The following is a 27,156-nucleotide window of genomic DNA, read 5'->3' as shown; positions in this document are numbered from 1 at the left end:
TGAAGAGCTGAGATTGATGGGAGTTGAAATGAGGAACACTCAGAGGATCATAAGGGATTTGAGGGGCCATGTTGATGTGGATTGTCACACCCTTGCTGCTGTGAGTGGTAGAGTTGATGACTTAGAAAGTCGTCCTTCCCCCGCTGTGATGACAACCGTGGTGTTCAGTGTTATGGTAGGACTTGCCGTGCTGTTCAGCATGTTTTCTCACCTTACTCGTTGACCTATGCTGGGCGGGTTGTGCCTATGCAATATCTATCGTACTGTATTTTGAAAACTTGTATTTGACGGCACTGATGATCACTGTCTATTTTGTATTGTCCTTGATGAACAATGTAGCAAGTGTTTCTTTATGTTTATGATATTGCATGGTACTCTGGTTGTTTACATTTCTTGTTCATGTGATGAAATTATTGTATATATTGTCTTAATTCTTTTATATATTGTATGTATTAGAAAGAAAAGCATGGCTCCTAAACGAAAGAACACCAATAACAACTCAGGAAATGTAGTCCAAATGACAGCTACCGACATTGCCTCGCTTGTCTCACAACAAGTGGCCGCTGCTTTGGCGTAATACGAGGCCAATAGAGCGGCAAATAGAGGATCTGGTATTGATTCCCGAGGACCACGGGACGGAGGGAGTGGATCCGGAGATGGCTTTGGAATGAGGACTGCTACCGGTAAGTGAAACCAGAAATCCACCCCCAGTATAAAGCAAGCCATCGTATATAATTAAGCACACGTTAAATTGTTTACGTTGCCTATGCAGAAACTGAAATCAGGCAAAGGGGTTGCACCTACAAAGCTTTCCTTGGTTGCAATCCTTGCGACTTTAACGGCACTGAGGGAGCCGTTGGAATCATGAGGTGGATTGAGAAAATGGAAAACGTGTTGGATATCAGTGGTTGTGCCAATGACCAAAAAGTGAAGTATGCCACATGTACCTTGTCCGATGAAGCCCTCACTTGGTGGAACTCTCAATTTGAATCGTTAGGCAGGGAAGGTGCATCTCAACTCTTTTGGGAGCAATTGAAAATTTTGATACTGGAAGAATACTGCTCTCGAAATGAACTTCAGAAAATTGAGGCTGAATTGTGGAACTTGACCATGGTAGGATCGGAAGTCATTGCTTACACCACTCGTTTCAATGAGTTGGCTTGTTTGGTGCCACATTTGGTTAACCCTGAATATAAAAGGATCGAGAAGTATGTTTGGGGACTTGCACCTCAAATTCGAAGTATGGTCATCTCGTCCAAACCTGCCACTATCAAAGAGGCTATCTCTTTAGCCTACAGTTTAACCGATGAGGCCATACGAATGGGGTTGCTACCGAAAAAGGGAACAAGTATACGGAAAGCGGTAGTTGTGGAGGAAAAGAAAGTTGATAACAAGCGTAAGTGGGAAGGCAAGCCTAAACACAATATTGGTAATCGTGGGTTCAAGAAGAAAGAGGCTGCGAAAGCATGTCCTGCGACCAATGTTGCTAAACCCAGGGGATATATTGGAACACTTCCTAAGTGTGCCAAATGTGGCTATCATCACACCGGAGGGTGCACACAATGTGACCGTTGTAAGAAATATGGTCACAAGGTGGCGACTTGTCGAGTCAACCTTCCACCCACTGAAAAGATTACTCAGGCGTGCTATGAATGCGGTGAAGTCGGACACTTCAAGAAAGACTGCCCTAAGCTTAAGAATCAAAACCAAAATCCAGCTCGTGGCGAGCATTTGTGTTGGGAGCAGGGGACGCCCGTCAGGACCCAAATGTTGTCACTGGTACGTTCCTTATAAATAATCGCTATGCTTCTATACTTTTCGATACAGGCTCCGATTTGAGTTTTGTTTCCACTAAATTCAAGCATCTTTTTGACAAAAGAGTCTAGCGCATTAAAAGAGAAATATACTATAGAGTTAGCCAATGGTAAGTTAATTGAAATGGGTGAAATCATTCAGGGATGTATCCTTACCCTTGAGGATCATTCCTTCGATATTGACCTATTACCCGTTGAGCTCGGAAGCTTTGACATAGTGATTGGAATGGATTGGCTATCTAAAAACCATGCTGAGATCGTTTGTCATGAGAAACTAGTTCGTATACCACTTTCAACAGGTGAAACCTTGGTAATTTTGGGAGAAAAGAAAGGTGCAGCATTAGGGATCATAACGTGTATGAAAGCCCGCAAGTACTTAAGGAAAGGATGTTATGCCTTTTTAGCCCATATTGTCGAAAAGAAGCCCGAAGAGCATCGACTTGAGGACATACCAATCGTTCGGGATTTCCCAAAGGTCTTTCCCGAAGACTTGCCTAGATTATTGCCAGCACGACAAATCGAATTTCGAATCGACCTACTACCAGGAGCCGCACCTGTGGCACGTTCCCCATACCGTTTAGCACCGTCAGAGATGCAGGAATTGTCTAATCAGCTGCAAGAGTTATTAGATAAAAGCTTTATAAGACTGAGCTACTCGCCTTAGGGAGCCCCAGTCTTATTCGTCAAGAAGAAAGATGGAACCTTTAGAATGTGCATTGATTATCAAGAACTTAACAAGCTCACCGTCAAAAACCATTACCCACTTCCAAGGATTGACGACTTGTTTGACCAACTTCAAGGATCTAGTTTCTATTTGAAGATTGATCTAAGATCAGGTTATCACCAGTTGAAGATTCAGGAAGAGGATATTCCTAAAACTGCATTCAGAACTCGTTATGGCCACTATGAGTTCTTAGTCATGCCCTTTGGTTTGACAAATGCGCCTGCTGTTTTTATGGGCCTCATGAATAGGGTCTGCAAACCTTATTTGGACAAGTTTGTGATTGTGTTCATCGATGACATACTTATATATTCGCGGACTGAAGAGGAACATGAACAACACTTGAAACTAATTCTTGAACTTCTTAAAAACGAGAAATTGTATGCCAAATTCTCAAAATGTGAATTCTGGATTCGAGAAGTCTAGTTTCTTGGGCATGTGATCAATGAGAATGGTATACACGTGGATCCTGCTAAGATTGAAGCAATCAAGAATTGGGAATCACCAAAGACTCCAACTGAAGTGGGCCAAGTTTTAGGATTGGCTGGATACTATTGTCGTTTCATTGAAAATTTCTCCAAGATAGCTCAATCAATGACTATTCTGACGCAAAAGGACAAGAAATTTGAATGGGGTGAAGAGCAGGAATCAACTTTTCAACTTTTGAAGCAGAAATTGTGTAGTGCGCCGTCTTATCCCTACCCGAAGGTACAGACAATTTTGTTGTATATTGCGATGCATCACATCAAGGCTTGGGATGTGTCTTGATGCAAAAAGACAAGGTGATTGCCTATGCTTCTCGACAGTTAAAGGTGCACGAGAAAAACTACACAACTCATGACTTGGAGTTAGGGGCCGTAGTGTTTGCACTCAAAATTTGGCGACACTATCTTTATGGTACAAAGTGTACCGTATTCACCGATCACAAAAGCCTTCAACATATATTCGATCAAAAAGAATTAAATATGAGGCAACGGCGATGGGTTGAATTGCTTAACAACTATGACTGTGAGATTCGTTACCATCCGGGTAAAGCAAATGTTGTAGCTGATGCTTTGAGCCGTAAGGAAAAAGTTAAGACACTTCGGGCCCGTGCATTGGGAATGACCATATATACGAGCCTCACCACTCAAATACAAAATGCACAACAAGAAGCCCTTAAGGCTGAAAATTTGAAAGGAGAAGCCTTACGAGGGATGGTTAAGCAATTGGAGCCAAAGGCTGATGAAACCCTCTATTTTACGAATAGGATTTGGGTACCATACACTAGAGGTCTACGTGAGTTAGTCCTGGGCGAAGCTCATAATTCTAGATACTCGATCCACCCAGGGGCTAACAAAATGTACAAGGATCTCAAAGAGCTTTATTGGTGGCCCAATATAAAGGGAGATATTGCTACATACGTGGGTAAATGCTTGACTTGTTCTAAGGTCAAGGCTAAGCATCAAAAACCATCGGGACTTCTACAGCAACCTGAGATACCACGGTGGAAATGGGAACAAATTTCCATGGATTTCATCACGAAATTACCTAAGACGAGAAATAATTTCGACACCATTTGGGTAATTGTCGACCGTTTGACTAAGTCCGCTCACTTTATTCCCATTAGAGAGAAAGACCGCATGGAAGCGCTAACTAGAATCCACCTAAAAGAAATTGTTTCAAAACATGGGGTTCCCATCTCCATAATCTCCGATAGGGATAGTCGTTTCACATCAAATTTCTGGCAGTCATTACAAAAAGCCTTGGGATCTCGATTGGATATGAGTACGGCTTATCACCCGCAAACCGATGGCCAAAGCGAAAGAACCATTCAAACCTTAGAAGACATGCTACGTGCTTGTGTGATGGACTTTGGTGGCAACTGGGATACTCACCTACCATTGATTGAGTTTTCTTATAACAACAGTTATCACACTAGCATTAAAGTTGCACCGTTTGAAGCACTTTATGGCAGGAAGTGTCGTTCGCCTGTCTGTTGGGCAGAAATTGGTGACAAACAAATCACTGGTCCTGAGATCATCCAAGAGACGACTGATAAGATATTCCAAATCAGGGATCGCATAAGGGTGGCAAGAGATAGACAGAAAAGTTATGCCGATAATAGACGTAAGCCGTTAGAGTTCAATGTCGGAGATAAAGTTCTTCTTAAAGTTTCACCTTGGAAGGGTGTTGCTAGGTTTGGTAAGCGAGGGAAACTCAACCCTAGGTACATTGGACCATTCGAAAATTTGGCAAGAATTGGTCATGTTGCTTACAAACTCATGTTGCCGTTAGAACTTAGTAGCATTCACGACACCTTCCACATGTCAAATCTGAAAAAGTGCCTAACTGATGAGACACTTATCATACCACCTGACGAGATCAGAATCGACGACAAACTTCACTTTGTTGAAGAACCCGTTGAGGTTTCGGATTGGAAGATTCAAAAGCTCCGTAGAAGCCGAATCAAGTTGGTTAAGGTGCGTTGGGATTCACAACGAGGTCCCGAGTACACATGGGAACGTGAAGACCAAATAAAACGCAAATACCCTCACCTATTTCCAAAAGAACCGGTCCCGGATAGCACGACTTAAATTTCGGGACAAAATTTTCTTAACTGAGGGAGAATGTGACAACCAGCACTTTCAGGTCAATATCCGTACAAATTCTTAGCATTTATTTATACATAATTGTCATTTAATAACATCTTAGACTGCATGCACATGCGTAAAAAGATTTGGGTTGAATAAATACCATGCATGCATATTATATACTTTTAGTTACTTGGGAAATTACTACGTCCCACACGTAACGGGCGACAAACAATCATAGATTATAAACAAATATCAATATAATCAGTAACGTACAAATTCATTTAGCATTTAGGCTTCATACAACGATCACTAGAATTGTTAGTCATGAAGGAAGTTATATAATAATGAACAAACTCATTAGATACAAAGGCCAAGTTTGGATTTAACATGTTTAGATATTTGGCTGCACATTCATGGGTCACATCCCTCAATAAAATAAATCGGTCAACATGAAGCCACAGAATTAAACTAGACTTGCTTTATAGATATACTTCTTCAGCCTCCCACCCTATGGCCGAACTATGTTCATAGTCAAGAAAATAAAATCATACCAAAAAATATATAACTAGTTGCATCATGTCAATGACCTATTCTGGCACTCACCAAACAAAAAGGAATACATAAGACCTTCCTATTCCTGAATAAATTATGCATAAAGAAAAGTAGGAGTGTGGATTTAGTTGGATACCAACAAACACCAACTCTATATAATCAACAGGGATTGTATTTTAGGCCTAAAAACAAGTGATGGGACTACTCTAGATTGATTAAGGATGATTAAAGACCTGTTGGATATTTCATGCACACAATAGTTTTGGAATATGGATAAAACAAGGATTTAGGAATAAATTGATATAAAGTTGGTGCATGTTATAAAGTTGGAGCCGCCATATTAGAACAAAACACTAGGCGAAATGACAAGTCCTTATTAGAGTATAATCAAGTTAAATAAATATTGGATAACCTCCTTTTGGTTTTACTGCATGTTCCTAACATGCAATATTTATTTAACTTGATTATACTCTAATAAGGACTTGTCATTTAACTAAAAGTATATAATAAGCATGCATGGTATTTATTCAACCCAAATCTTTTTACGCATGTGCATGCAGTCTAAGATGTTATTAAATGACAATTATGTTTAAATAAATGCTAAGAATTTGTACGGATATTGACCTGAAAGTGCTGGTTGTCACAAAAAACGTTCACGTCATAACAAATACAGTTAGAGCGATCATGTTGATAAGATTTGAAAGTATTTGAACAAAACTTTCATGAATACTAAAGAAGATTCACAATAGTGTAACATATATCTAGGAGACATCTTTAGAAAATTTTATGAAAACATTCTTTAATAGGATAAACAACAATCTATTTCAGAGTTTGAACTAAAATTTCATAATTGTGGAAGATGATTCGGAATAAAGTCAAAATTAGAAAACATGAAGAAACAATTAGAATTTTGATTGCTAAAAGCTATGGTTCCGATACTGTATTTTGGAGGACACCTTCAATACAAACGATGTTGTCTATCTCCTTTAAGGTTAGCAGACATGCAGAACTCAAAAAGAGCGTATGTTTCACTACGGTTCATATATTCCCTTTTTTCCTAACAGGTTTGAGTAATCAAGTCCAGCTCACATACCTACTGAGACACACCTGGTAGGCGAGAAATAAAGCATTGCATTATATTATAACAAGCATTGTAGTTGTTTACCATTTGGTACGGCATAAAGCACCTTGAGCTTCAAAAGTCCTAGCTATATCCCACAAGTAGGTCCCTAATGGCATAGGGGTTTTGTTTATAGAACAAATATGCCTTAGGTAACTAACATCACAAAGAAGTCTGACATGAGATTGAATTCCTAATTAGCATTCTTTATAAAGTTCCACAGCTTCACGTAAAGACATTTCCTGTTATAAATATGTTGTTAAAGTGAGCACTATCATACCAGTAGTTCGCCTAAATTGCATGACTCCAATTAAATCATAATCACATTTCACATCTTTATAATTACTAATAGTGCAACAAAAATGCATATAACATACAAAAATACTCTCTTTATTACACAACTATTGCCCCAACATTCATCACACCAACTCATTAGTAACATATGTTAAACTCAACTTCTAGTAAGTATCGATACCTATCGGTACCTTAAAGTTAACTTCTATAAGGTGTCACTTTCCTAACTGAAAACACAGACTACTAGTGAAGAAACACTAACCAGACCCCGGACAGATTATGAGTAACCTGGGGGTTAGATAGCTGTTTCCCACGAGGGGTTAGACCCGGCAAAGATGGTTCTTCTGATAACCTGCAAAACAGACACCGTGAGCTCGTCACTGAGAAGGGGGGGGGGGGTTCCTCCTTGTGACCACCCTCCGGCGTGAGAATCAGACTAGATTGCTCTTTAAATATAAATGTATATTAAGAGATTACTAGAGCAGATATCAGGTATAATATGATAAGATATGTTAAGATGTGTTAAGATAAGATGATCATACCATTTGTGGTATTTATAGCCGGAGGTAGGTTTCCAAGGAGGTGTGGCCTGCTGAATAGTATTCCTGTTCCACCAACAGTGGCCTACGCACGTGCCATGCTGGTAGTTGGTGAGTAGGCAGCGGCTGATAGTGACCAGGCCTGCTGTGTACTATTCCTTTTTCACCAACTACAGGCTAGGCACGTGGTATGTCAGGAGTTGGGGAGTAGGTAGCGGCTAATAGTGACATACAGTACAGGAGCATGCTGCTCGCCATACTGTTGTCAATGAGCTGTCGTATCTTTGGACAGATCTTTTGCCCATACCTCGTCAGGTACAGTAAAAGATCCTCAGTATCGTACGGACTGGCTCATTTGGGCGGGAGTATTCCCCCTCCCGCCTTTGTGCGGGAATGTTCCCGGTTTGCTCATTCCTTCTTCAGGTGACTGCTGAATTATTATGAGAGTTAAGCCTTGTGCGTGTAGCCATGCTGCGCGGGTGGCCTTCCCTGATGGCCGGTATCCGTAACTGCGGGAACAGGCGGAGTACCTGAGAACCATTGGTAGGTGTTTCCTGCGGGGACAGCTTGCGTACCGCACGTGAGGACGTCACGTCTCTGAGCGTGGTGGGTCCTGCTGATCCAGTTAGTTTCTGCGCAGACGTTCCTTTGGTTTAGTCTTGCGGGTTCAACCGCGCAGACGTCCGTTAAGGAGTATTGCGGGTTGAACTGCGCAGACGTCCCTTTTCAAGGTGAGTCTGTGGGTCCAACTGGGCTCTGCTGGGACCTACCTCTTCAAGTCCCCCCAGTCCAATGTTCTTCTCATGAATGTTTAATAAAGTGAGGTGAACTTTTGGACTTAAGCAAAGGGTTTTTGAAAAGGGTTTAGTTTTAAGGTTTTCCATGGGGATTCTTCCCACGGAAGTCCTAATGTCACGCAGAATTTCCCACTGTTCTGCTTGATCTTTGGGTATGATGCGGGTAGGTCTGTAACCTCCTCGCAAGTCAGGAGCGTTGAGTACCTCTTGTGTAGATTCTCCATGAGGTTTTGGTAGTTTTGAACATAGTGATCAATTATGTTAAAACCACCAATTCCATCTTGAAGTTTCAAACAATCTAGTTCTCGACGTTCCCGCTATGCGGGGATGTTATTCCCGTTTGCGCAAGCATGGCCCAGAAGATCCTTCTTGGTTTCATTTCCCTGCGGAGTGCTAGGTATGTGAAGGGTTTCGCCTTGACACTGTACCCGCAACCGTCTTATAGTTACTTTACTCCCAAGGTATTCCTGGCGTCAATTCCCTGCAGGTGCTAGGTATGTGAAGGGTTTTGCCTTAACACTGTACCCGCACCCGTCTTATAGTTACTTGGTTGCCGATGTATTTTTGGCTTCAATTCCCTGCGGGTGCTAAGTATGTGAAGGGTTTTGCCTTGACACTGTACCCGCACCCGTCTTATAGTTACTTGGTTGCCAAGGTAAGGGGTATATTCCCGCTTACTTTTGAATCTTTGAGACTTGCGTTATAAACGTTATATGAATTGCGCATGCATATTTTAGTTTATTTTAGCAATTTTCCCAGTGTTTTGGATAAGTTAACCTTTGAACGTGACAGAATAGGTGTGAAGTTTTGCTTCCTTTCGTGATTGTGCGGGTAGGACCGGCTTCCTTCTTGGTCTAGGGTTCGTTGAGAAAGGCATCCCGCCTTCCAACTTCCCTTTGTACAATGCTGATACTGAAGCTGTTTACGACCAAGCAGTGAATCAGTATGCCGCCTTCCCGCATCCGGTGGTGGAGAAGGTGAACCAAGTTGCTGCTGCTGATGATGGGCTAGCTATCCTTAAAGCTTTCCTTGAACTGCCACGCTCTACTGACGGTGCTGGTCCAAGTGAAAGTGGCCCTGAAGCCTGATCCTGAAGATCCCTTCTCACTGCTAGGATAGATTTAGCTTGTACAGATTTATTTTCTTGTAGGCGGGTAGTTACCCGGCCATTCTTGTAATGAATCATTGTGAAATATTAATCTTTTTGCGGGTAAGACCGCTACTTTCGTTGGATTCCTTGCTTTATAAACGTTATATGACTTGCATACTTTAGTTTAAATTAGCAATTTTCCAAGTGTAGAATAAGTTAACCTTTGAACGTGGTAGATAATAGGTGTGAAGTTTTGCTTCCTCTTTCGTGATTGTGGGTAGGACCGTCACTTGCACTTAGTAGGATGGCTAAACTTTACCTACATCTGACCTGCGTGTAGGTTTTCCTCATCTTTTTTTGAGGATAAGTTAACCTTTGAACGTGGTAGATAATAGGTGTGAAGTTTTGCTTCCTCTTTCGTGATTGTGCGGGTAGGACCGTCACTTGCACTTAGTAGGATGGCTAAACTTTACCTATATCTGACCTGCGTGTAGGTTTTCCTCATCCTTTCTGAGGATAAGTTAACCTTTGAACGTGGTAGATAATAGGTGTGAAGTTTTGCTTCCTCTTTCGTGATTGTGCGGGTAGGACCGTCACTTGCACTTAGTAGGATGGCTAAACTTTACCTATATCTGACCTGCGTGTAGGTTTTCCTCATCCTTTTGTTTGAAATTCTGTTTTGAATAACCGTTCGACGTGCGGTTGTCAATAGGTTAGTGTTCAGTTTCCTCTCATGATTCATGCGGATAGACCGGCACTTTCATTTAGTAGGATGACTGAACTTTTCCCCTTCAACTGACCTGCGTGAAGGTTTGCCGTTTTTTGGGTTTATGCGGGTTTTGCCGCCTTCCCCACGCAACGACTCACACTTATGTATGCGGTGAAAACCGGCATCAGTGTTAAAAGTATAAATGTAAGATCATCAGCGTCGATGTTCTAAGGAGAATCATTTCCATTAGAAGTGGCTCTGGGCCTTTTCTTTACAAATTTGGAATTGATTTACATGCAAACTGTGTAATTGAGCTCCCTTCCATGTTGTTGGGATGGGAGTGCCATCGAGCCGATACGCACCTGGTTCGGGATCTCGTTCTTTACGCAGCATGTAGTCTCCACATTGAAGCTGGAATTTTATTCGTGTTTTCCCCGGCTGGGGTTCTACACGCATCAGCCTGCTCAGCGTTCATTGCGCCACGAGGTGCGCGAGCGTCCCATCTTTGACAAATGCTTCGACCATGTCCTTTACGTCTATGCATTCTTCAGTGTTGTGGCCTTTTGTCCTGTGAAAGTCACAGTATTTGCTCCGATCAGCATTGTGACGATGTCGGATTATTTGAGGCTTTGGCCATGGGAGCTCCTCAGTAGCGAATATCTCGGTGACGCTTTTGGTGAGCGGCGTCCATCTGGAGTTCTTGTTTGACTGTACGTTATCCCTTCCGCCTAACCGATGCTGCAAGCCGGATGAGGTGTCAAAGTTTACCCTTGACTGCCAAATGCCTAGCTTCCGCTTTTTGTTTAATCGGGCGGTAAGGACGTTGTCTTCTCTTGTTTTCTGGGTGTAGAGGTTTGTGCTCTGTGGGAGATCTCTACCCAGTTGCTTCTCCGTTTCCGCAAAGCGTTTAGCTGCTGTCATGATGGCATCCCATGTGGATGGCATGCCATCTTTACCCGTTAAGGAGCGGATGAGCTCTGGGTCGTTCGCGCCCTGAATAAAGGCAGCGCGAACAAGATCTTCGCTAATGTTACCCAGACTTAGCTTCTTCGAATTGAAGCGAGTGATGAAGTCTAGCAAAGATTCATCATTTTCTCGAATGCACTTGAGGATTGTCCATTGCTCCTCGGTATACTTTCGTTGTTGGCTGAAGTGTTGGCTAAACTTCTGTTGGAAGTCAGCCCAGTCGTAGATGTGGTTGACCGGTAGACGATCGAATCACGCTCTAGCAGCCCCGACAAGCGTCATTTGGAACATGTAACACCACGTGGGTTCCGTCCAACTACTGACGGTTGCCCCCGCTATGAATCTGTTCAAATGATCATCTGGGTCGGATATACCATCATATGTGCCTATGCTGGACATTTGTTTGGCACTTTTTGGGGCGATTGCTTCTGCAATGTCCCTTGCAAATTTGGACGTTCCCGCATTTGCAACGTTTGGTCTGAATGTTTTGGAGAAGTCACGTGGACTTCCACATGTGTTTTTTGGTTTGAAGGCTTCTCCAAAATGCCTTCTCGGTTGGGAGTCCGTTTCCTTACGCTTCCCTTTTGCCCTATGGCGAGGGTTCGCGTCGGAGTCGGACTCCTCCGAGTCATCGTCCAAGTATTCTTCGAATTCGTCAGCCTGTTGGACGGAACGCAAGCGTTCGTCCAACTCAGCTTGGAATTCCCTCTGACGTGCCTCCGCCCATGCCTTAACTTCATCGAGTGTTTGGCGGGGGAGTCTTGTTCGTTTCTCTAACTGGGTATCGGTGAATCCCAGTGAGCGATTATTTACTGCACTTGCCCCAGCTTGGGTAACTGGGGTAGTGTTCGTATAATTTACTTCACTTGCCCTGGCTTGGGTAACCGGGGTAGTGTTTGTAAAGGCTGTGTAGCCGGTATCCCCCCCAGTAGCTGGGGTTGTGGTTACCGGAATTTCTTTAACCATCTTTCCAGAAGTTTGAAAAAACTGGAGAAAAATGAAGTTCTAGCTTTATGGACGGATGGCGCCAATGAAGAAACACTAACCGGACCCCGGACAGATTACGAGTAACCTGGGGGTTAGATAGCTGTTTCCCACGAGGGGTTAGACCCGACAAAGATGGTTCTTCTGATAACCTGCAAAACAGACACCGTGAGCTCGTCACTGAGAAGGGGGGGGGGGTTCCTCCTTGTGACCACCCTCCGGCGTGAGAATCAGACTAGATTGCTCTTTAAATATAAATGTATATTAAGAGATTACTAGAGCAGATATCAGGTATAATATGATAAGATATGTTAAGATGTGTTAAGATAAGATGATCATACCATTTGTGGTATTTATAGCCGGAGGTAGGTTTCCAAGGAGGTGTGGCCTGCTGAATAGTATTCCTGTTCCACCAACAGTGGCCTACGCACGTGCCATGCTGGTAGTTGGTGAGTAGGCAGCGGCTGATAGTGACCAGGCCTGCTGTGTACTATTCATTTTTCACCAACTACAGGCTAGGCACGTGGTATGTCAGGAGTTGGGGAGTAGGTAGCGGCTAATAGTGACATACAGTACAGGAGCATGCTGCTCGCCATACTGTTGTCAATGAGCTGTCGTATCTTTGGACAGATCTTTTGCCCATACCTCGTCAGGTACAGTAAAAGATCCTCAGTATCGTACGGACTGGCTCATTTGGGCGGGAGTATTCCCCCTCCCGCCTTTGTGCGGGAATGTTCCCGGTTTGCTCATTCCTTCTTCAGGTGACTGCTGAATTATTATGAGAGTTAAGCCTTGTGCGTGTAGCCATGCTGCGCGGGTGGCCTTCCCTGATGGCCGGTATCCGTAACTGCGGGAACAGGCGGAGTACCTGAGAACCATTGGTAGGCGTTTCCTGCGGGGACAGCTTGCGTACCGCACGTGAGGACGTCACGTCTCTGAGCGTGGTGGGTCCTGCTGATCCAGTTGGTTTCTGCGCAGACGTTCTTTTGGTTTAGTCTTGCGGGTTCAACCTCGCAGACGTCCGTTAAGGAGTCTTGCGGGTTGAACTGCGCAGACGTCCCTTTTCAAGGTGAGTCTGTGGGTCCAACTGGGCTCTGCTGGGACCTACCTCTTCAACTAGAAAATCTCTAAGAGTTATTTGGAGGAGAAATAGAGATTCAATCAAAACTGTTCATACTAGCCCTGTAATCATAATTGCTGGTCAAAGTAACTTGTTTAAACAACTAACAAGTTCTAATACTAACTAATTATTTACTTAACACATAAACAACACACTTTATGGATGGGTCCGCCAAGGAGTCAATGCAACAGTCAACCCGGTCAACCTTAGCATTTATATCAACACAAACAAAACAAACCAATAGATACACCATAAAAATGTGCATGCATTAAATTTATTTTAAAATTTTGTTGTTATAGAGATATCCTCCGAATGGATTAAAACACAATATGCCAAGCCCCATCCATTTTAATTCAATCTTGGCGCGCAAGACCCAAGTTAATGGCAGCCATTTAGAGTTTAGCTCACCACACTCCTATAAATATAAGTCTTCTTCTCAACATATCGGAGATTATTACATCTTATCCAAACTCTATCTAAGTTACCAACTCTTATACATGTTTGTGGTAAAAATTATGGATCTGACGTGAGTGTGAAAGGGTGGTCAAGAGAAAACTAGCTTAACATGGAATGTTTTACGAACAATTGACACCGATCGGGAAGATAAAATATTCTCCATCATGTTGAGAAGGAGACTTCTATTTTTAAGAGTATGGTGGGTTAAACCCTAAAGGGACGTCTGCGCAGAGACCAACTGGATCCGCAGGACCAACCATGCTCAGAGACGTGACGTCCTTACGCGCAGTACGCAAGCTGGTCCCGCAGGAAAAGCCTCCCAATGGTGAAGGACTCCGCCTGTCCCCGCAGCCTCGGATACAAGCCATTAGGGAAGGCCACCCGCGCAGCATGGCTACACGCACAAGGCACTTAGCTCTCGATCACAGTGTCACCTGAAGGAATGAGCAAAGCCGGGAGCAATCCCTCACAGAGGCGGGAGGGGGAATACTCCCGCCCAAATAAGCCAGTCTGTATACTGAAGGATCTTTTACTGTACCTGACGAGGTATGGGCGAAAGATCTGATCAGAGATACGACAGCTCACTGATACAGTATGGCGAGCAGCATGCTCCTGTACTGTATCACTATTAGCCGCTGCCTACTCACCAACTACTGTCATACCACGTGCGTAGCCGGCAGTTGGTGGAAAGGGAATAGTATACAGCAGGCCTGGTCACTATCAGCCGCTGCCTACTCACCAACTACCAGCAAGGCACGTGCGTAGGCTACTGTTGATGAACAGGAACACTGTTGCAGCTGGCCATACCTCCTTGGAAACCTACCTTCGGCTATAAATACCCCAAATGGTATGATCATCTAAAGACACTACATTATCTTATATCATCATAATATACCTGATATCTGCTCTAGCAATCTCTTAATATACTTCTATATTTAAAGAGCAATCTAGTCTGATTCTCACGCCGGAGGGTGGTCACAAGGAGGAACCCCCCCCTTCTCAGTGACGAGCTCACGGTGTCTGTTTTGCAGGTTATCAGAAGAACCATCTTCCAAGGGTCTAACCCCTCGTGGGAAACAGCTATCCAACCCCCATGTTACCAGTAATCTGTCGTGGGTCCGGTTAGTGTTTCTTCATTGGCGCCATCCGTGTATAAAAGCTAGAACTACTTTAGTTTTTTCACAATTTCTGAAGAAATGATTAACGTTACTCCGGTTCAAAGGCCAGTAACCGACCAAGAAACCCCGGTAACAACCCTAGCAACTGGGGGAAACACCGGCGGTTATACAATCCTTACGAACACTACCCCGACTACCCAAGCCGGGGCAAGTGGAGTAAATATTCCATTGGGGTTCTCCGATACCCAACTGGAAAAACGAACGAAGGTTCCTCGCCAAACACTAGATCAAGTGAAGGCATGGGCGGAGGCACGACAAAAGGAATTCCAGGCTGAGTTGGACGAACGCTTGCGTTCCGTGCAACAGGCCGACGAATTCGAATACTGGGAGGATGACTCGGAGGAATCCGACTCCGACGCGAACCCTCGCCATAGGGCAAAAGGGAAGCGTAAGGAAACGGAATCCCAACCGAAAAGGCATTTTGGACAAGCCTTCAAACCAAAAAGCACAGGTGGAAGTCCACGAGACTTCTCCAAAACGTTCAGACCAAACGTTGCGAATGCAGGAACGTCCAAGTTTGCAAGGGACATTGCGGAAGCAATCGCCCCAAAGAGTGCCAAACAAATGCCTAACATAGGCACATATGACGGTTTATCTGATCCAGACGATCATTTGAACAGGTTCATAGCGGGGGCAACCGTCAGCAATTGGACGGAACCCACGTGGTGCTACATGTTCCAAATGACGCTTGTTGGGGCTGCTAGAGCTTGGTTTGATCGTCTACCGGTCAACCACATCTACGACTGGGCAGACTTCCAACAGAAGTTTAGCCAACACTTCAGCCAGCAACGGAAGTATACCGAGGAGCAATGGACAATCCTCAAATGCATACGAGAGGAAGATGAATCTCTGCCAAACTTCATCACTCGCTTCAACTCAAAGAAGCTAAGTTTGGGCAATATCAGCGAAGATCTTGTTCGCGCTGCCTTCATCCAGGGCGCACATGACCCAGAGCTCATCCGCACCCTAACGGGTAAAGATGGCATGCCATCCACATGGGATGGCATCATGACAGCAGCAAAACGCTATGCGGAAACAGAGAAGCAACTGGGTAGAGATCTCCCACAGAGCACAAACCTCTACACTCAGAAGACGAGAGAAGACAACGTCCTCACCGCCAGACTAAATAAAAAGCGAAAGCTAGGCATTTGGCAGTCAAGGGTAAACTTTGACACCTCATCCGGCTTGCAACATCGAGTGGGCGGAAGGGATAATGTACAGTCGCACCGGAACTCCAGATGGACGCCACTCACCAAAAGCGTCACTGAGATATTCGCCACTGAAGAGCTCCCATGGCCAAAGCCTCCAATAATCCGACATCGTCACGATGCTGATCGGAGCAAATACTGTGACTTCCACAAGACAAAAGGCCACAACACTGAAGAATGCATAGACGTAAAGGACATGGTCGAAGCATTTGTCAGAGATGGGACGCTCGCGCACCTCGTGGCACAATAAAGGCTGAGCAGGCGGGTGCGTATAGAACCTCAGCTGGGGAAAACACGAATCAATTCCAGCTTCAAAATCGAGACTACATGCTGCGTAAAGAACGAGATCCCGAACCAGGTGCGTATCGGCTCGATGGCACTCCCATCCCAACAACATGGAAGGGAGCTCATTTACACAGTCTGCATGTAAATCAATTCCAATTTGTAAAGAAAAGGCCAAGAGCCACTTCTAATGGAAATGATTCTCTTTAAGAACATCGAAGCTGATGATTTTACATTTATACTTTTCTGAACACTAATATGCCGGTTTTCACCGCATAATTACGTGAAGTCATTGCATGGGAAGGCGGTCCTACCCGCACGAACCCAATAACTTGACAAACCTTCACGCAGGTCAGTTGAAGGGGAAGAGTTCAATTATCCCATTAAATGAAAGTGCCGGTCTATCCGCATGAATCATGAAAGGAAACCGAACACTAACCTATCGACAACCGCGCGTCGAACGGTTCAAAACAATATTACTTAGAAATAAGGATAAGGAAAACCTACACGCAGGTCAGGTATGGGTAAAGTTTAGCCATCCTACCAAGTGCAAGTGACGGTTCAACCCGCACAATCACGAAAGAGGAAGCAAAACTTTAACCCACTATCAACCACGTTCAAAGGTTAACTTATCCTAAATACTTAGAAATTTCGAGGAAAAATGAGGAAAACCTACACGCAGGTCAGATGACAGTTAAAATTTAGCCATCCTACCAAGTGCAAGTGACGGTTCTACCCGCACAATCACGAAGGAGGAAGCGAAACTTTAACCCATCATCAACCACGTTCAAAGGTTAACTTATTCTAAAACACTTGGAAAATTGCTAAAACTAAGTATGCAAGTTATGAGTTTATAAAGCAAGGAATCCAAAGAAGGAAATAACAATCTTATCCGCAAAAAGATTTATATTTCAATGATATATTACAAGAATGGCCGGGTTACTACCCGCCTGAAAGAGTAAATCTATACAAGTCTATCTTAGCAATGGAAAGGGATCTTCAGGATCAAGCTTCAGGGCCGCTTCCACTTGGACCCGCTCCGTCAGAAGAACGGGGTGGTTCGAGGAACGCTTTGAGAACAGCTAACCCATCATCAGCAACAGCTACTTCGTCCACCTTTTCCACCACTGGATGCGGGAAGGCGGCGTATTGGTTCAATGCTTGGTCATAAATGGCTTCGGTATCCACATCGAACAAAGGGAAGTTGGAAGGCGGGACGCCTTTCTCAACAAACCCTAGAACAAGCAGGAAGCCGGCCTTTTCCCCATCCTCATGAGAAGCGTTGAGGGCTGCGGTCATAGCATCATCGTAAGAAGTCTCTGAAAAGACCCGACGCACAACCTACAAAAAAAAAAAAAAAAAAAAAAAATACAAGTGTTAGAACCTTTTCTTACAAAAGAAAAGCGTGAAGACAAAGTTAAACATACCTGAGGCAACGCTTCTCGAAGAAGCCATTGGAGGGCAGCTTGAGCTTCGTTATGGGCGCGTTCGGCTTCGCTCTTGTTAAGGTTGGCAAGTAAAACTTCCTTTGCGGCAGCCTCTTCGACGCCCTTAAGCTTCCGCTGGGTCTGGTCAAGCACCCCCCTCTGGTCCAGGATTTCCTGGAGTTTCTTGGCATCTTCCATTGCCAAGGCATCATGAGCGCGTTGGAGAGCCTCTAATTTGCCTTTCAGCTCCTCATTCTCCACACGCAGAGGCTCAGCAACGGCTTCAGCCTGGGCAGCCCTCTCGGTTGCGTTTCGCGCAGTCTCCCTGGCCAGCCGAAGCTGTTCATTCACAGCTTGGGCAGCCTTGGAGCGGGCCTCGAGTCGCGCCTGAACTTCAACCTCGAGGGCCTTGAAGGCCTTCTCCTTGGCGGCGGCAGCTGCCGCCAGCTGTTGGTTCTCTTCCCGAAGAGCCCGCGTTTCAGATACTTCCTCGACGCGCGGCTGCATCCGGGCCTGGAGAACCCGAAGCTCATTGGTTAGCCTACCCTCCTGGTAGCTAACCATGGCTTCCCCCAACGCACCCGGGGGAGCAGCGTGGCGAACCCAGTCCACGCACTCCACAGGTGTGCGAAGGGTTGTTCCTCGGCGTATGTTCCATCGCGGAACATACACTTCATTGGAATCCGTCACTGCAAAAGAAACAAAGGCAGTAAGGAAAAGATGATAAAAAACATAAGGGAAAAAGAAAGGAACCCTACGCACCTGTAGGGTCAATGACAGGCCGATAACCGCCAAACCCATCACCTGAACCTAAAGGAAATCCATCCAACAGGTCAGGCAGACGGGAAGGTGGCAAAGATCGGCGGGAAGCCCTGCGCGTACCTGATGGTCCGGCCATTGGTGCCGGTGGCGTGGGCATGGTGGCAGCCGCCGTGGTCGCCGTTGGGGTCGCCGCCGCGGTCGCCGCCTCATCAGCAGCAGCAGTAACCGCCGGCTCCGTGAAGGATGCTGTAAAAATCGCACTCACGGCCGGCGGTGACGTCATCTCGACCGGAACAGTTGGCCCAAATGAATGAGCAACTGGACCAACGGATGCAGACGCAGGCGCCTGGGTCGACGCCTCAGGAAGGCTGACCGAGCCTACCGTCATTGGCGGGGAGGTACCCCCCTGCGCTTCACCCCGGAATGCGTCAACATACACGCCTGCACAAAGAATGTTAAATTTAAGAAGTAATAAATCTGCAAAGACATTATGATTGTACTTACGGGTTTTCTTGACCCTGAACGTACGGACGGGCGGGGAGGAACCCGATGGAGCCGGCCTCTTGGTCCCGGTCACCGTCGTCTTCGTTGGTTCTCCGGAGGTAACGGTCGTAGCCTCCGGAACAGTGGTCTCCTCACCACCGGGCTTCCCCGCCACCTCTTCACTATCTGACTCCGAGTCAGATAGAACCACCGGACCAGCCGTGGAGGCCTTCTCCTTCCCTTTCCCGCCGGCAGCAGCTTTCTTCTTCCGCACCAATGGAGGAGCATCTGAGGATTCCTCAGAAGAAGACAGGTCAAGAATTCCAACAGCGGGTACAGCATTAAGGGGTTGAGGAAGGAATATCGCCTTACCTGGCCGCCGTTGGCTCAGGATCTCGTGGCCCAGCGGATAGACCTCCACAAACCGATCCGCTGTTTGCTCCAGGATGGGCAACTCGCCCTCGTCCAAAGCACGAGTACCCATCCGCGCGGGACCGTCGGCTTGCTCCAGGATGGGCAACTCGCCATCTGTCACGTCACCATAACTTCCTGCACGTCCTGACAGTCAGAAGAAACCGTCGCACGACGTTTCAGAGGTTTGGACTGTTCTTATCTTTTCACCAACTCTTCGAATTTCAAAATTCAAAATTCGAAAATATTAAAAAGTAAGCGGGAAAATACCCCTTACCCCTTGGCAAACAAGTAACCGTAAGACGGATGCGGGTACAGTGTAAAGGCAAAACCCTTCACATACCTAGCACCCGCAGGGAATTGAAGTCAAGAACCTTGGCAAATAAGTAACCGTAAGACGGATGCGGGTACAGTGTAAAGGCAAAACCCTTCACATACCTGGCACCCGCAGGGAATTGACGCCAAGTAAACCTTGGTGAACAAGTAACCGAAAGACGGATGCGGGTACAGTGTTAAGGCAAAACCCTTCACATACCTAGCACCCGCAGGGAATTGAAGCCAAGTACCTCGGCAACCAAGTAACTATAAGACGGCTGCGGGTACAGTGTTAAGGCAAAACCCTTCACATACCTAGCACCCGCAGGGAATTGACGCCAGGAATACCTTGGAAGTAAAGTAACCGTAAGACGAGCGCTGGTACAGTGTTAAGGCAAAACCCTTCACATACCTAGCGCTCCGCTGGGAATTGAAACCAGGAAGGATCTTCTGGGCAATGCTTGCGGAAACGGAAATAACATCCCCGCATAGCAGGAACGTCGAGAACTACGTTGTTTGAAACTCCAGAATGGAATTGGTGGTTTTAACATAATTGATCACTATGTTCAAAACTACCAAAACCTCATGGAAAATACATACAACTGGGACTCAATGCTCCTGACTTGCGAGGAGGTTACAGACCTACCCGCATCATACCCAAAGACCAAGCAGGAAACTCGGGCATTTCTGCAAGTGACAAGGACTTCCGCGGAAAGAATCCCATGGAAAACCTTACAAAACCCTTTTCAAAACCCTTTGCTTAAGTCCAAAAGTTCACCTCACTTTATTAAACACGCATGAGAAGAACATTGGACTGGGGGGACTTGAAGAGGTAGGTCCCAGCAGAGCCCAGTTGGACCCGCAAGACTCACCTTAAACAGGGACGTCTGCGCAGAGACCAACTGGATCCGCAGGACCAACCATGCTCAGAGACGTGACGTCCTTACGCGCAGTACGCAAGCTGGTCCCGCAGGAAAAGCCTCCCAATGGTGAAGGACTCCGCCTGTCCCCGCAGCCTCGGATACAAGCCATTAGGGAAGGCCACCCGCGCAGCATGGCTACACGCACAAGGCACTTAGCTCTCGATCACAGTGTCACCTGAAGGAATGAGCAAAGCCGGGAGCAATCCCTCACAGAGGCGGGAGGGGGAATACTCCCGCCCAAATAAGCCAGTCTGTATACTGAAGGATCTTTTACTGTACCTGACGAGGTATGGGCGAAAGATCTGATCAGAGATACGACAGCTCACTGATACAGTATGGCGAGCAGCATGCTCCTGTACTGTATCACTATTAGCCGCTGCCTACTCACCAACTACTGTAATACCACGTGCGTAGCCGGCAGTTGGTGGAAAGGGAATAGTATACAGCAGGCCTGGTCACTATCAGCCGCTGCCTACTCACCAACTACCAGCAAGGCACGTGCGTAGGCTACTGTTGATGAACAGGAACACTGTTGCAGCTGGCCATACCTCCTTGGAAACCTACCTTCGGCTATAAATACCCCAAATGGTATGATCATCTAAAGACACTACATTATCTTATATCATCATAATATACCTGATATCTGCTCTAGCAATCTCTTAATATACTTCTATATTTAAAGAGCAATCTAGTCTGATTCTCACGCCGGAGGGTGGTCACAAGGAGGAACCCCCCCCCCCCCTTCTCAGTGACGAGCTCACGGTGTCTGTTTTGCAGGTTATCAGAAGAACCATCTTCCAAGGGTCTAACCCCTCGTGGGAAACAGCTATCCAACCCCCAGATTACCAGTAATCTGTCGTGGGTCCGGTTAGTGTTTCTTCAGGTGGGTTAAACCCTAAAGGGCCACTTTTAACTTGGGCGTTGTTTAACTTAGGCCTTGCCAAAATTGGATTGAAATGGATCGGGCTTGACATATTGTGCTTTGGTCCATTCGGGAAGTTATCTCTATAATGAAGAAGCAATTCCAATTCACGTCTGGATTAGTGAAAAAGCCCTCCAATATAGAAGAATAATATGACCGCATCTCGTCTTCTTCGTCTTGCACCAGATCTACTAAACACGAACTGCCATACCTTAGTTGTATTTGTTATATATATTTTCTTATAATCAATCAATTCAAGATATAGTATTATTTGATATTTCATGTCCTCAAATTAGTTTAGTCGGCTCCACATTGCTTGCTAGCTAGTATAGTAAAGGTAGAGGAAATAAAATTAAAGTGGTAATACATACGCACACCAAAGTCATCCATTACAACTATATACGAATCTAAAACTTTGAGGAAACTAATTAGTAGCTTTCTTTATTCATGTTTATTGTAGGTACACACAACAACAGGTTACATTTAAACAGCCAACTTACAGCTTTCAAAAAGGAAATAAAGGAATTAAACCAATGACATAAGAGTCTAAAAAACAATAAAAGAAATTAGAGAAAATACAGAAAGGTTTTAGGCATAAATAGAATTACTTATGACAAATAAATATGATGAATAGATCCTCTTTTAACACTTTGGCATATCTGATGGCGGAGGCAAGATTCTTTCGTCTACCCCTTTTCCATTTCTTACAATGAATATCATCTCCATCCCCCAACTTACATGGCGCTCGAAGTGACAATGCATAAACCATACTCCTGGAAAATGAAGTGTATATATTAGATAATTAAAATATTAACAAATGTAGAGATTAATTACGTGCATGGAAATGGGCTTAATTACCAGGGTTATTTGCTCTAAATCTGATGGCTGTCCAACCATTTTGAGGAACCGCAATAGTCTGTTGAAGTGGAGGGTCAACAAGATTATAGTTCAGAGGATCCCGTTGTCGATCGAAATTTCCAAATCCGGATCCCACAACATAGAAACTGTATCCATGCAAATGCATGGGATGATCTACCCCTGAAACCACGTTTGTTCCTTGGAAAACAAGCTCCACCGCGTCATTATATTTCAGGACTTTAACCTCAGTCCCATTCGTCGGAGTTTGTAGCGAGATATTCAGATTATCTTGTGTGTAGTTGAAGACGAAAGGGGGGTTATCAGGAAAGTCGTCACCATAAACACCATTCACTCCGCGGTAGTAAGCTCCAAGAATGGAAGTCCCTGGAACGTCAAATGTAATATTGTTTATGCTTGCGGCAAACCTGTTACCCCTCGGTCCCAAACACGTAGTGTTACTAGCACAAGGCAATGCGTTAATAGAGAGTGTGTATAGTAACTTCCTTGTAATTTTCATTGGCACGTCGATCGGATGATCCCTGCTTGCCAAACTTCGTAAACTGCTAGTGAAGTTAGCAGATGCATTTCGGTTATTAAAAGCAGGAAGAAGAGGGAAAATAGGTGAGGGTGAGGGGGTGTATTTTCCATTGTACTCGATGATGGCTGTGGTGGTGGTGTTATCAAAGACACTGCGAGGATTGCTGTTATAGAACTTTGCGGCCATATAGTAGCGATTGCGAGGCTGGTTTGCTACTAGCAAGACGTCTATGGTTTGTCCGGGTGATATTGCCACATAGCTGGCTTTCAGTGGCTTTGTGTAGGCACCATCAGTTCCTACGACGGTGAGCTGGTGGTCCGCAATTGCAAAGAACATGATGTTGTTCTTGGCCGCGTTTACCATTCGAAGCAGGTAAGTCTTTCCTTTGTCCACATTTACTTTTGTTGTTTCTGGAGACATTATATAGGATCCGTTAGTATATATATTTTTAGTTAACTATATATAACATGTTTAGTCGATATATATCTACCTGGACGAGAGCAATTGTAGAAATCACCGGGCTGACCATTAATTGTTAGAGCATCAGAGGGAGCTGGATCACCTCCATTACGCATGAAGTCTTCCATAACCGTCTGTATATCATTCTTCCACCAGTCACCTGAATTGTTTTGAATATATATAATTAGAACAAAGTTTATGAAGTTATTCATGATGTGGAAATTAGCAGGGAAAGCTGGTTAATTAAAGACCTAAGATGACCGGAACCTCGGCATGAGGTTTTGGAAATGGAAAACTTGTTCCAATCTTGGGAGAGACGACTAGTAAACCATGCACGGTGGCTCGAGACCAGTCGCTGTGTGCATGCCACCATAATGTGCCTTCCTCATCGGAGAGGATAACCTTCTGGCTGAATCGAGTGCCAGGTTGGATTGGGCATTGAGTGATAAACTCAGGCCCGTCCGACCATGGATATCGCGGTAGTTTCACTCCGTGCCTACAATTGCACCACTTATCATGCTATTAACGAATCATTTCAAAGGAGACCACCCTTTATAACATATATAGTAACTGAGGTCATAAACATATATTATTTACCAGTGAATTGTTATATTCTGGGATGCTTTGTTGATAACATCCACAATAACGGTGTCTCCTCTTCGAGCAGAGATTGTTGGACCAGGGTACTGCCCATTAACTGTCAAGATGTTCTTGCTGCTGCATAGCCTTGTGTACTTGGTTTCTTGAATCTGCAAAAAGAAAGGACATGTATATATTGATCGAACTCAAGAAATACATTCAAATTTCTTAATACGAGTACTAATTATTACAGAATTGAAACCATACCACAAAGTTGTATCGAACCAGCGCTGCTTGTGATTGCCACAAATTACCAAGAAGCACAAAGAGCCCCAAAACAAGAACATGAATGTTCATGTCGGCCTTCATATGTACGTATTTGATGAAACTTAATAATTAAGACGTGCTTAGTAATTAGTTATGTGTTTTATTTAGTATGTTCTTGAAGAGATGGGTTGCATACGATATTTATAGCAGCTTGTTAAAAAGGTGGCTGCTGGTGGGTTGGTACTTGGTCGTCTAAATCGTCCTAGAATAGAAACAAACTCGTTTTGTTTACTGTACGTGTTAACGTGCATGCAAATCGATTTGGACCCAGTACCAAGTATTCAATATATATTCCAACTTTTTCCTTGACCTTTCTCTCAAGTTCAGTCTTTTGAAAATTCTATTTCACTGTCTATAATATTCTTTTTAATTTCATCAGATAATTATCCTTTATAAAAAATATGGATGGCCCTCTATTGGGTCAATGTTAGGTGCGAGTTCCTAAAATTAAATAACATATTCCAATGGTGATCCTTTATTAGATTATCCTTCATATTTATTTTTTAAAAATAAATTTTGGCTGTGAAACGATTTACTACTGTAATTCCATAACTAAGGTAGCGTTTGGTACGTAAGAATGACAGTAGAAATGGAATGATTCATTACGTAGGAATGAAAAAAGTGGTGTTTGGTTGCTCAATGAATTGAATCATCCATTACACATGGAATCCCATCCATCAAATCCATTCCTTCCCACCCCCCTTCTTTTTTTTTCATTCCATTCCTCCTTCACCCTACTCTCTCAACAACACCATCACCTAACAACCACCACCACCACCACCAACTCCGCCGACACCACCACCGCTGCCACCACCATCGCCACCGCCACCACCATTTTCGTCGTCGAAGCTACCACCGTCGCCATTGTAGGGTTTTTTTTTTTGGGTTTAAAAAGTATTCACTTTTTTGAGATAGAAGTGTTTTTATTATTTCTATTTCATTTCGACAATTTTATTAGATACCAAACAATAAAAATTAATAATTGATTTCATTCTCATATGTTAACCAAACAAGGAAAATGAATGGTAATTATACATTCCATTCCTTCTCTCATTCCATTCCTTCTTCATTCCATTACCTCCAACCAAACATACCTTAATTGTTAATTGATCAATCGATTCTATGGATTTTTTATTGCGTTAATTTGTAGGTGAAATGATGGACATCAAAAGTTATTTGGTGTTGTCAGATCTTTCCTGATGATTTGAAGGTTTTGTCAGAGATTCACCATTTGAAATGGTGGAACCTATAAATCTATCATTTGAAATGACATATCTTGAATAAATACTCGTCAGTACGTACGTTTCAGATATGATTACATTTTCTTTTTTTATTTGGGATAAGTTACTTCAAATGAAGGATTACACCTTGTCTTTGTAGCTTCCGCCATTTCAAATAACGGATCTCAAACAAAACTTCCTTGTCACCAAATAGATCTGACAGCTTCATAACAACTTTCTAGATCCGTTATTTTAAATGACGAATAACCTGTAAACACAAAAAAATATTTTCTCTCTCCTATAAACCATTTACCCACTTAGATGATGATGTTTTAGCGTCCTCGTTTTTTTAATTGGGTTAATACCTTGACTAGAGTTGGACTCAGTACCATGTTATGTTTTGCAAATTCTTACTTTTCTATTTTGACCTTCTTATTATATTATGTTAGATACATATCCAATTCCAGATATAGGGTCCTTCGGTACAATGGTCCTTTGTCTATTTCTTACTAACAAATCTTTTATATCTTATTCGGTCAATATTGTTAAAGCATCCACTAAAATTTCTAATTTCTTGAACAGCTAATTTAAATTTTACGGTTATTGATCTTTCATTTTTGTTGAAACTAACTCCGTCTTATTAACAACGCTAGAGTTCTTTTGTTAATTGTAAAGAGATATTTTTAGGTAGCGTTTGGTATACATAAATGAAGGGCGGAATGGAATGACCTACTACGAGAGAATGGAGAAAAGTGTGTTTAGTTGACCAAATGAATGAAATGACTCATTACTTAGTTCATTCCATTCCCTCTAAAATACTTCAATTTCATTCTATCCATACCCCATGTTTTTTTCATTCAATTCCCTCTTTCATCCTAGATCACCTCCACTACCCTCCCACCACCACCACCACCACCGCTGCCACCACTAACCACCATTGCCATCCACCGCCACCGTTACCGCCACCACCCAGTGCCAGCCACCCACCACCGTCGACTGCTCGCCACCACCATCAACCGTCTCCCCCACCCCTCAACATCAACACCCGCTGCCCACCACCGCTACTGCTACCACCACATCCACCGTTACCGCCACCACCCACTCCCAATACCACCACCCACCTCCAACCATCATTATCTCCCGTCGCCCACCACCACCTGCCACCACCAACCACCATCACAGCCCACCAATGCCACGACCACCACTTACCTCCCACCACCACCGTCACTCACTACCATTTTAATTTTAATTTTTCTTTCTTTCCTACCTACCAAATAACGCAAAGTGATCATACATTTCATTTTCATATGGTAACCAAACATCTCATTAGAATGGTAATAACCTATTTTATTCCTTGGTCCATTCCATTACCACGTTCATATCCATTCCGCCGTCTATTCTATTACCTCATACCAAACAGACCATTAGCCTTTTCACCTTTTCAAATGTAACATCCTAAACCCCCGTTTAAGTAAGATTATAAATTTTAGAAATCTTTAAAATAATAATGGTAGTGATATAATTGT

At 44.1% G+C, this 27,156-nt stretch overlaps 2 protein-coding genes across 2 annotated transcripts; one reads left to right on the top strand and one right to left on the bottom strand.

Moving 5' to 3' along the window:
* Nucleotides 1-667: 667 nt before the first annotated feature.
* On the top strand, nt 668-2,478 carry LOC143551598 (uncharacterized). The gene is made up of 3 exons (XM_077041997.1): nt 668-683; nt 773-1,779; nt 1,957-2,478. Exons 1-3 carry the CDS (start codon nt 668-670, stop codon nt 2,476-2,478), a joined length of 1,545 nt encoding a protein of 514 aa, XP_076898112.1.
* Nucleotides 2,479-22,017: 19,539 nt separating this feature from the next.
* On the bottom strand, nt 22,018-24,452 carry LOC143551592 (laccase-14-like). The gene is made up of 6 exons (XM_077041992.1): nt 24,351-24,452; nt 24,102-24,253; nt 23,756-24,000; nt 23,536-23,664; nt 22,508-23,455; nt 22,018-22,422 (listed from the first exon to the last, which is right to left on the bottom strand). Exons 1-6 carry the CDS (start codon nt 24,450-24,452, stop codon nt 22,292-22,294), a joined length of 1,707 nt encoding a protein of 568 aa, XP_076898107.1. The 3' UTR covers nt 22,018-22,291.
* Between the last annotated feature and the right edge of the window lie 2,704 nt (nt 24,453-27,156).

This window comes from Bidens hawaiensis, unplaced genomic scaffold (assembly GCF_021521415.1).
Source record: "Bidens hawaiensis isolate Kalapana, Puna unplaced genomic scaffold, B.hawaiensis_p1.1 tig00016463_1, whole genome shotgun sequence".
NCBI lineage: Eukaryota > Viridiplantae > Streptophyta > Magnoliopsida > Asterales > Asteraceae > Bidens > Bidens hawaiensis.
Note: the sequence above shows the minus strand (reverse complement) of the source record. Positions and strands in the feature narration are given on the sequence as shown.